Source organism: Rosa chinensis, chromosome 4, assembly GCF_002994745.2.
Source record: "Rosa chinensis cultivar Old Blush chromosome 4, RchiOBHm-V2, whole genome shotgun sequence".
Classification (NCBI taxonomy): domain Eukaryota; kingdom Viridiplantae; phylum Streptophyta; class Magnoliopsida; order Rosales; family Rosaceae; genus Rosa; species Rosa chinensis.
In genome coordinates, this window is record NC_037091.1 from 30,071,271 (window position 1) to 30,085,266 (window position 13,996).

The window sequence follows — 13,996 nt, forward strand, 5'->3', positions numbered from 1 at the left end:
AGGGTATTGTTATCTTATTTGCATTCAGTGTAGAAATGGGAGGATTGTTGGCACATGAGATGATGCATGGATGGTTGAATCTTCAAGGTTTGACATTTCTTATTTTCGATTTGACTATGGATTTTACTGAAAAGAATAAAAGAAACTTTTGCACTTAATTGATTTATATGCCAGTCATGATTCATAGAGATATGTGGTCAATTAATAGGTAAACAATGGGAATGGGAACGAAGCGTAAAAGAAGGTATTTGCCAAGTAATGTATTACAAATGGTTGCAATGGTTTTCTTCTAGAGGTTATAACTCTTCGCACAAAACCAATGAGCAAGTTCAACATACAAGAATGTTGAAAGAGTACTTGGCACAGAAGATTGAGTGTTGGAATGATGAAGTTTATGGTCAAGGATTCATAAATGCTATGCGTGCTATTGAAATAGTTGGATTCAAAACTACGGTGGATCATATCGTCAAAGATGGAACTCTCCCTGTGGTTCCACCGGTTGCCCCGGTTGTGATGGGGAAGAAGAAGAAGACCACCACCACCACCACTGAGTTAACGAGGAAGAAGACCACCTGTGCTCCAATAACTGAGCTGTTATGGAAGGCGACTAGCAGCACAACTAAATCATTATGGAAGGCCACAGCTGCAACAATTACCAACTTATTATGGAAGGTCACAGCCGCCTGTGAAACACCGCGATTTGTTACTATGGAAGGACACCGCCGCCACCAGTATCATCAGGGACAAAGCCATAACAACTTACATGTTCCCATGGCCGCATCTCCTACTCTCCTTCTTGTATTTATTGGGATATTAATCGAACACAAGTGAATTGATTAGATCAAATTTTTTATTTTTATAATTATCTATTTAAATTCGGATAATTTTTTTTATTGCCAAAGAGTAAATTCCAAAACACATACATCTGACAATAAGACCCCAAGTAATGAGCAAGGGTTAACCTAAAAAAATTTAAGTAAGAGAGTCTACGTTGTTACGTTCATATTGTACAGTAGGCGCAACAAGGTGTTTATGTGTAGTACAGTGCGCAGCGTTGGTCTCCTTGAGCAACAAAGCTGCTCTGTATTTCGATATGTCTGCTGGGCTTGCTGGGCTCCAAACAGATCACTTTTGTTATTCTGGGTATCTATCCATAGTATTTATGTGGGTGTCCAAATGAGTAGGCTTTTCTTCTTACATGCACCAGCTTTGTTCTCATCCTTGGCTGCTGATGGTGGTTAAGGAGTTGTCTGCAATGAACCAAAACTATTCTGGTGAGCCGTGAGATTGACTCGCATACGACAGGAAGATGAAAACCACAGGGGCTTTAACGGGAGAAGGAGAAAAGAGGAGGAGGAGATAAAATGTCCAGTTTGAAGAAACCATCAACCTGCAAACAGAGCACAGTTGAAGTCGTCATCTCCTTCGAAGAAAGCGTAAATCCGATAAACAAGTAACTACCTGAACCCTAAGAAATTAAGCGTGATTGTCGGTTGTACGTGTTGATTATTTAGGAAGATTACAAAACAGAAGATGGTGAGAAAAGCTGCTTAGGCTGCTGGGTTTTCATGATCAGGTTCCGCCACATCTTCTAATTAATTTATCTTGTTCATTGTTTTTGTAACTATCACTTGATCAATTTTGGGATGGGTAGCATAGTTTTCTTTTGATTACATGAGGGAGGCATTTGAGTATTGACCAATGTCAATGTGGGTTGTCATTTGTTTGATTGATATCTTTACAATTCCTCGGAATTCTGACCGCTCTTTTTAATCCTATTTTTAACAAACCCTGGGAATTCTCACTTTGCTTGCTTACATAATGCCAAGTTATAGGGGTTGCTTGCTCCCAGAGCTGCAATCAAAATCAAAGGTAAGCTTCTTTCCTCTTTTTAATTTATAACAAAATCAGAGAGATGGGTTTGAGTGGCTGCTTATGGCTAGATTACTGAATCTGTGGGACTATGAATCAACCTATAGGTTACAAAATTTTGACATTAGTGTGCACATTATGATTTAGCCTCTTTTATTTGTACGCCTGGGCAAAGTAGCTTACTTTTTCAATTAGTTTGCCTAAAATATGCAAGTAATAAGACTATCGATAATGGTGAAACTTGGAATTTAGATGGTATTTTCCTTCAAATTCTTCAGTGGGGAAGTCTTTGAACCCTTAGTTAATCTAGAATCCCCGGCTACATTTTGTTGGCTCAGGCATTTTTAAGTAGATTTATGATCTCACTTCCCTTCTGAAGGTGGTATCTGAATTACTTGACCCTTAAACTCGTTAAGAATAATTCTGATCACAAACATCTGATCAAATCTAAACAATCAGACTTAGCGGGCATACCAAAGAGGCACATAAGGATTTTTTTTTTTTTTTTTCCATGGGTTTCACCTTTTGGTCTGCTTTGCTGCAGGACTGCTTTCCCTTTTCTATTAGCCTACTATTAATTTAGTTATTGTAAAATTTGATGCTAATTTTATTTGCTGCATGTTTCGGTTAGGTTACTTGCACATGCAAAGGTTGAATCTGTAAAATCAAAGGAAGTGGCTGAACAGAGGATGCTCCTGAAGAAAAGCTGGTTTTCATTTAGATGGTTAGCTAGAACTCCACCCTAATCCTGAATATTTTTTTATTGTTTTTGGTTGTGTTCTGTGCTAAAAATGTTATTTTCATTTTGTAAAAGTGTGTATTTTTTCCGTATGTGTACCTCCCAATCATTGTAGTTTTAAGTTTCTTTTTCTTCAGGCGTACGCCTGATGAATCTGATGATGATACTTCTGAGGGATCACGGTCACCAGAAGAAAGACTGACTGAAGAGGAGTGGCAAGCAATTAATAAGTTACTAAGTTACCAGCCAGATGAAACATTGGCATCTCACTCAGGAAAGGACATGCCGAATATGATCCTGTTTATGGTAACTGTGTCTGTTGATCAGGCTGCTGCTAGGATCGTTGATATAAATCACACTGAGATTTTGTGTTGTAAATTTGAGCAACTTCAAGTGTCTACGAAGTCTAAACATCAAAGTACATACTGTGATGTGTCATGCAGATTCTATGGTCTGTATGCACCGGAAGGCTCGCTTGCTCAGGTATGTCTGTTAATTGAGAGTATATTTCATTTTCAGAATCTCCGTGCAGTACAAATTTACAAGACATAATTTCTCGGGCTTTTTTGACCATTAGCCAGTTGGTGAACATAAACTCAATCGTCAACATTAACTCAATAGATAACATGACATTCCATCTGTGGTTCTATGTAGAGTTTTTTATTTTCTCAAATCGCTTTGAAATGAAGGGCTTTCAGATTGCTTTTTCACTGGACTATTTATTTTTTTCATGATAATACCAGTCTGATCAAATATTAGTGGATTTTTTATTATCACAATTTTGCTTTACTAAAATTTATATCTTTCCAGGTTGCCTTATGTGTTGCTCAGTATGTTCATTCGTTCTTCTTCTTTTTGGTGGCAGAGTGTATCTAGTGAGCAGAAGGCGAATGCACTGGCTGCTAGCTTTGTATACCATCCAGTTGGAGAGAATGTTGATCAGAGGCTTTCAGCTACCATTTCACCTTGTCATGTCACGGTATTTTCCTATATTTAAATATGCAGAGGGAGTGGAATACACTTCGAAGAACTCGTCTTGAAGTGGTTACTGCATTTACATTTTGCATGGATCCCTCAGGCTTCTCAACTGTGATTTTCATAATATTCCTACCCTTCTGTTTTGATCCATCTTGATGCAAGCAATTATGATGTGGAGTCCTTGGTAGTTGTTTGTTTTGCTTTAATGTCTTTATTAAATGTTGTTTAGAGAATCTAAGAGGGGTAGTTGTCTCATAGCTGTCTTAGCATTTAATATAATCTGGGAATTAGGAGTCTCTAATGTAGTTTATAGGGTTGTCGAAGAGTCTAGGGAATGTCTGGAGGTATTTAAAAAGGGGTTTAGCCCAGGCCTGTAGTACTCAGTTCTGAAGCATCTTCATTCAAAGTATTCCCAGATTGAAATACTTCAAGGCTTTTCCTGATTTCCCTTAGAAATCTGGACTCCAACGGTGATTGGAGTAATCTTCCCTAGCTCTAAGTGCCAGTTCCACACTTAGTTGCTGGTTTTTGTGTTTCATTTACATCACATCTTTATATGGAGCTTCCTGAAGTCTACTTTACTTGCAGGTTTTGATGGAAAGCCGCGATCGCTTTTTGGATTTTGTGAAAAGGAGTAATGCAGTTAGTCCTACTGTTGCATTGGAAACGGCAACTGCTTTGCAGGTAATGGTATCTTATTTCTGTTAGCTTTCATGCTACATGTTTGACATGACATTAAACATTTGTTAATGTGCTACCGTTTATTTCTAAGAGCAGATGCCAATTGAGAAAGTGACTCGTAGAGCACAAGAGCAATTTCAAATGGTATTAGAAGAACAAAGCAGGTTAGTACATGTTATCCTTGGTTGAAAACAAAGTATATGTTTCCTATCTCTATTTTGCTTTGTTTTCTGGGCAGGGAAAGCATCGGAGTTTCTAACATGGCAGTCTTTTTCTTCCTGTTTCAGATTTGCCCTTGATATTGATTTGGATGCTCCAAAAGTAAGAATTCCTATCAGAACCAAGGGCTCTTCCAAATGTGATAGCCATTTTCTATTGGATCTTGGTCATTTCACCCTGCAAACGAAGGTCTTTTGTTTTTTGTTTTTTGTTTTTTTTGTTTACCTTTAATTCCATTTCAAATTGCCTCTTGCTGCATTTTCACGGCCTCAAATGATTAATAAATGTTGATTGTTGCAGGATACTCAGCATGATAAACAGAAGAAGAACATGTATTCTCGTTTTTTTATAACTGGAAGAGATATTGCTGCATTTTTTACGGATTGTGGTTCCGATTGCCAAATTCGCACTTTGGAATCACCTGATTCTGATAACCACGCACCGGTTACCCTGGAAACTGTTGACAATTTCTATTCTCTCATAGATAGGTGTGGAATGGCTCCACTTGTTGATCAGGTAATTACTTAGATTTCTGACCTTCTTATTTAATGATTTGAGGGAATAGGTTTAGTCTTGCTCTTTTTAGTCATCAGAGTCTACGCTAATTGTTTTATGCTCTTAAATAATTGAAGATCAGAGTACCTCACCCAAGTTACCTGTCAATGCGTATTTCAATTCAAGTGCCAAACCTCCGAGTGCACTTTTCACCATCGAGATTTCAGAGACTCATGAAATTATTAAACATATTTTATGGTACTCTGGAAACTGTTGGTCAGCCAGCTGTTGATAATTTTCAAGCAGAACGTGCCCCATGGAGTCCTGCAGATCTTTTACACGGATGCTAGAATTTTAGTATGGAAGGTATGTGATGTGCTTAATCTAAGGAAAACAAGCTGGTGTACTTCATTTTTAAGTATCTGGTGTTAATTACGCCAATATTTTTCATAATTAAGGGGATTGGCAATTCTGTGGCTACATGGCAACCTTGTTTTCTTGTGTTGTCGGGGACAAATATTTGTGTTTTGGAGTCCGAGAAGTCGCAGACTTATCAGCGATACTCCAGGTATCTATCTGAGTCTGTATGCCAAAAGTAAACCTATCTCTATCACTGACATCACTGCAATAACATTAGCGGGGGTCCACTTCTTTTCTGTATGCCAAAACTAAACCTATTTCTTAACCACTTCTTGATTATTCTTTTCTGTTTCAATAAATTGTTGTTTCTCTTAAAAAAAAAGTATAAAATAAATACCGCATCCTATTTCTCTTTTGAACTACCACTCCATAATATTCTATCACAGAGCTTGCTCCCCAGTGAGCCCACACAAGTAACGCTAACTCACACAACTTGCCTTTTCCTCTTATATAGTCTGGTTTGTTTTCTTTCTTGGGGAATTATGAAGTTATCACATATGTCATCTGCTTTTGTCTCTTCTAAATTGATTTTCTGTGTTTCCTAATTGGAAATTTCTTGTTCGGGAAGCTGCAGCATGGCTGGTGGACAAGTATGTGAGGTTCCTCCTACAAGTATTGGTGGTTCACCATTTGGCCTTGCTGTGATTCACAGGGGGATGGACACTCAAAAGGTATGTCGAATTGGTGGTTCACCAATTCACGTTGCTGTCATTTTCTTGCAATGCTGAATCAACTATTGTGGTAGAGGTGAAGCTTGTTTTGCCATGTCTTTTTGAGATTGTATCCTTGCTGGCTGAGATTTTGTGATTTCCTTTTGTTAGTGTGAGCATGCCTTACCCACTTCCAATGATTATTTCTTACCTAATATAATCTCGTGTGCCTTGTCCACTTTCAAAATGGTTTAAAGTGATATTTGACCAGACATTTCCCTGTTTGAATCTTAACATGTCTTGATTTATAAAATGAAAAAACGCCTCGAGTCTTAGCCTGTGCCTTTATTTTTTCTATGAAATATTACTTTTCAAACATCTCTTTAACATCTCACTCATTCTTTTATCTACGGTTTTTGATATGTATCTGTTAGTTTATTTCGTGCTTTAGACCTAACATCTGGATAGTAGTTGGCCTTATTCTAGCCTTATTGTTGGAGCTGGGGATATCTTCCTTTTTTCAGTATAAAATATTAAGTACTCATCTGTTCCAGGCTCTGGAGTCTTCTAGTAGCTTGATTATTGAGTTCCGTGGGGGGAGGAGGAGGAGGTCGTTTGGTTGAAAAGACTCATACAAGCAACATATCAAGCTTCTGTATGATATAAATCTCTCTCCCAGTTAATTTTTTCTTCAGATGTTATTACTGAAAATTTGTAATTATTCTGTATATAGGCTCCCTCTTCAGTTGATGTCTTGGGAGAAACAATTGATCGTGTTGCTGAGATTGGTGAGCCTCAGACCGGCAATTCTAAAACAGCTGACCTTGTCATTAATGGGGCATTGGTGGAGACAAAGTTCTCTATTTATGGAAAGGTTGGTTTTACTTTTTTGGTGGGTCCATTTTGTCAAAGTATCTACAGGATCCTCAATCTCATCATTTTTGGTTTTTGCCATGTATGCTTCTTCTTTATACTTGCTTACTAGCTTATATATGTTTTATTCTACTATATTGTGTAGACGGGTGATAAAGGTGCTGAAGAACTTGATGAGACTGATGCTTGAGGTTCTTGCCAGTTGGGGGGCAGGTTTGTTTAGCCAATATATACTCCATTATGATTTATGACAGCATATATGCTCACACCGACATGGGATCCAGAATGTGAAAATATATAGAATGGTAGTGTTGAATTTGTTTTTCTTTGTAATAGTTTTTATGTTTCTGAGTTCGTATATGTACCCTATCTTAGCTGAAGTGATCCAGGCAGTAGGATTAAAATAGTGGTGGAAGAGATGTTTCTGTGCGTGGACATATTCCACTTTTATAACTGTTTATCAAATTTTGAATGTTGATTTAATTTTTAAGTTTAGTTTATTATCACTTTTTAACTTTATGCAAGTTCTAGGGATATTAAGTCATACTATTTGAGCTCTTTCAATAGTGATACTACTACTGAAGACTAGGCCATTTTGTGTTGCAGGTTCATATGATTCTTAGGGAAGGTGGCATGACACTTAAGACAAAGCTTCACTCTTTAAAAATCAAAGATGAGCTTCAAGGTCGTCTCTCTACAACCCCACAGTATTTAGCTTGTTCTGTGCTGAAGAGTGACAATTTAGTTTCATCCCCCGGCATAATTGATCCACATTGGAAAGAAATGTCTGTTTTACTTCATGAGGAGGATGATACTTCTACGGATGCTTTGCCAGATTTTATGTCTGTATCTGATGCAGGCTTTGGTTCACCAACTTCAGATACAGATTCATGTGTAACAACTGAGGACAGCAATGATGCTGCTGGATTTGCATCTGCTAAAGGCTTAGTCCTTGAAAAGAATCTTGTTATGGCAAGGTGCATTTCTGCTGAGGAATTTTATGAGGCGGAGGGTAGTGACTATTCCAATTTTGTCTTTCTCACCTTCTCGACTCTGAGTTCTAGTTCACCTGATTATGATGGTATTGACACACAGGTACTGACATGAGCAGTCAACTTTTAATTATTGTTATTTTCTTTCATATTAGCTTAATTTCCATTGCTAATCCTATCAACTGATTTCAGTTGAGCATCCGTATGTCAAAACTGGAATTCTTCTGCAACAGACCTACTTTGGTCGCTTTAATTGATTTTGGCCTGGACTTAAGCTCTGTGTACAGTGAGGAAAACACTGCAGACATTACTGAAGGTTCAGGTGACAAATCTTTGACGAACAAAGAAAAGACCGAAGAAATTGGGCATGTCAAAGGCTTGCTGGGTTATGGTAAAGGTCATGTAGTATTTTATTTGAACATGAACGTGGACAGTGTGACTGTGTTTCTCAACAAGGAGGATGCTTCTCTGCTTGCGACGTTTGTGCAAGAAAGTTTTGTGCTAGATCTGAAGGTGAGGAGAATAATTTGTTAATAATTAATTTTTTTGATGTTCCATTTTATATTTGTATATGACATGCAAGTGGTATTGATAGTTGAAATTTACTAGAGCTCATGAAATATTTCGGTTTCCAAACTACTGCACATTTGATTTGGTCGTTGTCATCTTTGCAGTATTTGTTTTTTGTCATTGAATTTCTTTGGTACTTTTACGGTTGATCTATGTTTAATACTGACTTGAGTCGTTTGTTTTGTAAAGGTCCACCCAAGTTCTCTTTCCATTGAAGGCACCCCCTAGTAAATTTTAGACTCCGTGATACGTCTCTTGGAGAAGATAACTGTTGGGCCTGGCTATGTGATATACGCAATCCAGATGTGGAATCCCTTATCAAGGTAGAGATCACTCAGTTGTTTCACTCTCCCCCCCCTCAACTTTGGTGCTCTGATATTCCTCTGTTCTTGAGATAATATTATCTTCTATTTGCTTTTCAGTTCAACTTTAAGTCTTACAGTGCTGAAGACGATGATTATGAAGGATATGATTATAGTTTGTGTGGTCAATTTGCTGCTGTTTGTATTGTCTTCCTTTACAGCTTTGTTCAGGAGGTATGTTTGACATTGCTAACACTTTGATTTCAACACTATCAGGAATGTATTATTATTGTTCGCGCAATATTAAGTTTATACTTTGTTGGGCTTGTTTTGAACCTACTATAAATATTGTGGACATGCTTCTGCAGATAACCGCGTACTTTATGGAACTTGCTACCCTACATATTGTGGAATGTGTTCTTGTAGTCTGTTTTGGCAAGGAGTGATACAATGGATCTAAAATCTCTGGAGGGGGTTTGAAAACTATGGGCCTTGATTTTGTTGTCTATATTTGTATATTCCTTACCTAGATTGTTTTTGTACTTGTATAAATGTACTCATCTTTTCCAGCCAAAAATAAAAAAGAAGAAAGCAAAATTTTTGCTTGAACTGTACGTTATTCCTTGTTATGTTTCTTCCATTTTGACAGAGTAACTCACCTAGTCAGCCAAAATTAATCTAGATATAAGTATATATTATAGTGTACTCGAGTTTCTTGGTGATGCTGTTGAGTCGTCTATCTCTAATGTTTGTGGGTGAGTGCGGTGTGTGCATGTATTTATGCTTGTGAGTGAGTATGTGCGGCGTGTAGGAAGAACTGCCTGGAGCGCTGGTGGAGTGGGCAAGGCATTCATCTTTGTTGTTGGCAAGCAAGGCTCTCTGTTTCTTTCTTCCTTTCTGAACATTTAGTACATATGTTCACTTGAGGTAGGGTTATGGTGTCTTGGTTCTGTTGTTGTGCTTTTTTTTGGCGTTAGCCCTGGGGATTAGGTGTAATAAGTCAATAGCCTGAAGCCTGGACAATCATTGTGATTAGAATTTGAGAATCACCGGTTTTATTTGGGATAGTTTCCCTTCTCCGTTTGGTGTAGTTGCGAATTTACATTCTCATTCTCTTCGATGTAATATTTTGGATTATTGAATGCAGCTTTTCCTTTTCTCTCAAAAAAAAAAAAGTTAAGTACATTTTTCTACCTTGATTTGTTGGTTTTTTTTTTTTTTTTTTTTTTGAGAATAGAAATTTTATTCAACTAGAAAAATGATTACAAAATATGGGACTGACCGATGGTGGACATAATATCCACACTCTCTTCCCTACTATTAGAAACAATTACGGGTCTATCATCAACTATGACACCTATGAGCCAAGAGGGCCCAACCCCTAACCAACTATGACGCCTCTCTAACCGGGCTACACTCGTAGCTACAGCATGTGCCACGCCATTGGCCCTCCGAGTTATATTGTCAATACTCTGAGCTCCAACTGACAACAACAACAACTGCATCCTTCTCCACCAATACTCCCCCTTCAGCAAAACAATCATCACTGTCATATATTCACCAATCTCACAGCCTCGAGACAGTCCGTCTCAATGCTTTCAGGCTCCCACCCACGCTCCACCATAGCTTCAAGCCCCCCACAATTAGCGGCTTGCAACTCAGCAGCACAAGGTCGAAGTCTCCCTTGAATACATTCACCCACGGCCATCCGAAGGTCCCCATGCATTACCATCTCTAATAACCGCCCCCACTCCAACTTGTGCCCCATTATTTAAAACAGAAGCATCACAATTTAATTTCAACAAGCCTGAACTAGGGGGGACCCACTGATTACGTCCAAATCCTCACCATCACCATTGCATGCATGCACCTTCATTTGGGACGTAATTAAACCTTCCCATTAGACATGCATTGTTCAAAAATAATGTCAGGGGGTCTGGGTTTCTCGCCATGCACAACCTTATTTCTTTCTCTCCAGTTATTCCACATTATTGTCACCAACAGCTTCATTTCATCCATAGATAGTACGTTAACCGCAAAATCAAAGAATCCAGAAAAGGAATCCAACGTACTCGGAACCAACTTCGTATAAAAACTCGCCAACACCGCAGCACTTGAAGAACACAAACATGCTACGTGCAAAGGCGTTTCATCAGCTAGCTGGCACGTCACCTAGGGCATATAGGATGATTTGCGATGTACCTTTGATAAAGCGACCACATACAAGTCATAAACCCCGTCGAGCATCTCCACAGAAATACTCACTGCCCTTTTTCTTGAGGAGGGTTCTTATGGAGGAGTTGGGAGCCCAACACTTCCTATGCAGTAATCACCAGTTATTATTTGGAGACTGCAGTACATGCAATGCTCCTAGACTCCGGTTTTGTCCGCTTTGACTCCGATTCAGTTTCGGGTCTCTGGTATGTCCCTCTCTTATACTGTGCCTGGTAATTTGCAAAATCTGGGAGGATCCAAGGAATTGGGTTGAGGTTTGATAAATTGGATGAATCTGTAAGGGTTAATCGGGTTAACGTGTCTTTAACCGGCGATTCTGTGTACTCGGTGATCTTGGAGGTGGAGAAGGTTTGCATCCTTTATCGAATTCGTTAGGGCAAGTAAAGTGTGAATGATATTGTCACAGTGGGACTACTTGAGAAGCAAGAAACACAAGGATCTCAAGACAAAGATTTTATGGTCACTATCTGGTGTGAATATTGCAGCAGTAGAATGTACAAGGAGCTGCAGAACCTTGGGAATGACGGTGAGTTGTGGAAGCACAGGTTAGGGCAGCAGTTTCCTGACGAGTTAATGAGGAAGAGGAAGAAGAAGAAGAAGAAATATATGCAAACAACAGAGTGGTAGATGGTGTTTCCTATAAAACAATGATAGGGTCTTCAACAGTTAGTAAATTACAAGGGGGAGGGGGGAGGGAAAAAAAAAACTTATTACGTTGAAGTGTTGAACAAGCAAAAACTCTTCAGGAGATATATATACTCACATATGATCCGCAACCTGTATAGGATGTGATGAACGTAATTCATAGACTGATAGAAGAGAACCTGCAGGTTCAATGACACATTCAATATTAATTCAAGGAATATAAACCGAATGCAATTCATTCTTGTTGAGAAGAGGTTCGCAACTATTGAAGGTATATATAAGTCATGGTTTATAAAAAAAATAGCAGTGTTTGGAAAAAGAAAAGAAAAAAGAATACATAAAAACAAAGAAAAAAGGAATTCAGTATATATAGTTGTTTCGTTTGCCTTTATATATCCAACCGTAATCAGATACTCTGATATTCATCAAACGCAAGATTGGTTTGGAGTTTGGATAGGACTCCTATATATCCAATGTAGTCTAGTCTAATCCAGTTTGAAATCCTAATCCAATCTTTATTACTCTACCAAACGTGGCTTAGGTCTCTAATAAAGTAAAACAAAGGCAAAGAGGAAAGTAGTCTGAATCGTGTAATTAATCAAATATGATACCTCGTCGTTGGAAAGTGATGTTTGTCTGCTACTGTTGCATCCAATGTCATATGTTATGCTGTATTGTATGATCACGCATCTGGTGCTCCGCCCCCAAGATCCAGCGTTCCGGATCGACTCGGCCGCCTTGTCCCAACTTGATGTGAGTACTCGGTGAGTTAACGGCCACGTTGGACTTGACGGTCCACATTATCAACCCCAACGTAAAGCTGGGTATCGACTTGTACAGCATCGAGGCCATGCTGTTTTACCTGGTGATGCATGACCGACGCGAGAGACTGTTTTACCTGGTGAATGCTTTTCCTAAACCCTAAACCCTAAAACCCATAAATTTTTTTTTTTAATTTTTTTTTTTAACTTTTTATGAAAGCAATTAAAACCAATTAAGACATATATATCCCCTTCATTTGCCATTTTCTCTATATGAACTTTTTTGGTTTTCTATTTTGAAATTTTTTATTTTCTGTCTTTTTAGATTTTTTTTCCTTTCCTTTCCTTTTTTGACAAAAAAATAATTCACAAATCACAATTATACGACGATCCAACGGTCGGACCCTCACAGATCACCAAGAGGATTATCTTTATCGATTTATACGATGATCCAACGGTCGGATCACCTAGAGGATCATCTTTACCGATTTATACGATGATCCAACGGTCAGATCCTCACAGATCGCCCTTAGTTTCATCCTCTCAAAATTATACGACGATCTAACGGTCAGATCCTCACGGATCACCTAGATGATCATCTTTACCTATTTATACGATGATCCAACGGTCAGATCCTCACGGATCGCCCTTAGTTTCATCCTCTAAAAATTATACGACGATCCAACGGTCAGATGCTCACAGATTACCTAGATGATCATCTTTACCGATTTATACGATGATCCAACGGTCAGATCCTCACGGATCGTCCTTAGGTTCATCCTCTCAAAATTATACTACGATCCAACGGTCAGATCCTCACGGATCGCCCTTAGATTCATCCTCTCAAAATTATACGAAGATCCAACGGTTGGATCGTCTCGGATCGCCCTTAGAATCATCCTCACAAAATTATATGACGATCCAACGGTCGGATCCTCATGGATCGCCTTTTGAATCATCTTTGCACAATTATACGAAGATCCAACGGTTGGATCGTCCCAGATCGCCTTTAGAATCATCCTCACAAAATTATACGACGATCCAACGGTCGAATCCTCACGGATCTCCTTTTGAATAGTTTTTTCACAATTATACGAAGATCCAACTGTTGGATCCTCATAGGGAATAAGAAAAATTATAAAAATGCCTTGGTTGAAAAAAGAAAAAGAAAAAAAGGGAACCCATATGGGTAATGGGTTTTTGGGAATGATTTTTAGTTAACGGGTTCCAATGGGTTTAGCCCGCAAAATCCGTTAATTTGCGGGTTTTTTGAGTGCGGGCTTTTTTTAGCCCGAATTAATAAACGGGCGGGTTTGTGCGGGTTTTTAGCGTGCGGGTATAGTGCGGGTTTGCGGGTTACGGGTTTAAATGCCAGGCCTAATAGGGGGTAAACAGTATTTAACCCTAAATCTTTTAAGCTGGTACCAATATGGCAAATACAAACAAAACCCCCAATACAGACATCTCCAACTCAAAAGAGCAAATGTGCAGCAACTTTACTACTAAAACTAACTATGGGAATAAATCGTGTGAACAGTACTTTCCAGTAGTTTACCAAAAAGTA

At 38.6% G+C, this 13,996-nt stretch overlaps 1 protein-coding gene across 3 annotated transcripts; it reads left to right on the forward strand.

The window, feature by feature from the left end:
- The first annotated feature begins 1,005 nt into the window (after window positions 1-1,005).
- LOC112195953 lies at window positions 1,006-9,740 on the forward strand. 3 transcript variants are annotated; one of them, XM_040517947.1, is made up of 20 exons: window positions 1,006-1,576; window positions 1,830-1,872; window positions 2,504-2,596; window positions 2,749-3,094; window positions 3,477-3,590; window positions 4,178-4,273; window positions 4,367-4,434; window positions 4,558-4,678; window positions 4,790-5,005; window positions 5,122-5,350; window positions 5,443-5,552; window positions 5,979-6,075; window positions 6,609-6,709; window positions 6,788-6,928; window positions 7,073-7,140; window positions 7,534-8,022; window positions 8,112-8,432; window positions 8,679-8,812; window positions 8,912-9,025; window positions 9,160-9,740. In XM_040517947.1, the coding sequence occupies exons 3-10, from the start codon at window positions 2,562-2,564 to the stop codon at window positions 5,332-5,334; spliced, it is 1,209 nt and encodes a 402-aa protein (XP_040373881.1). In that variant the 5' UTR covers window positions 1,006-1,576; window positions 1,830-1,872; window positions 2,504-2,561; the 3' UTR covers window positions 5,335-5,350; window positions 5,443-5,552; window positions 5,979-6,075; window positions 6,609-6,709; window positions 6,788-6,928; window positions 7,073-7,140; window positions 7,534-8,022; window positions 8,112-8,432; window positions 8,679-8,812; window positions 8,912-9,025; window positions 9,160-9,740. The 3 variants fall into 3 exon arrangements, with proteins under 3 accessions (XP_040373881.1, XP_040373880.1, XP_024191959.2); XM_040517946.1 differs by having other exon boundaries at window positions 1,836-1,872; XM_024336191.2 differs by having other exon boundaries at window positions 1,006-1,143; window positions 1,247-1,872.
- Window positions 9,741-13,996: the final 4,256 nt, after the last annotated feature.

Bases quoted from the DNA above. Each gene is read 5' to 3' on its own strand.
- LOC112195953 (XM_040517947.1), top strand. From the start codon at position 2,562: ATGCTCCTGAAGAAAAGCTGGTTTTCATTTAGATG. The intron at 3,095-3,476 runs GTATGTCTGTTA...TTTTGGTGGCAG, and splicing joins CGGAAGGCTCGCTTGCTCAG to AGTGTATCTAGTGAGCAGAA. The intron at 4,679-4,789 runs GTCTTTTGTTTT...TGATTGTTGCAG, and splicing joins ATTTCACCCTGCAAACGAAG to GATACTCAGCATGATAAACA.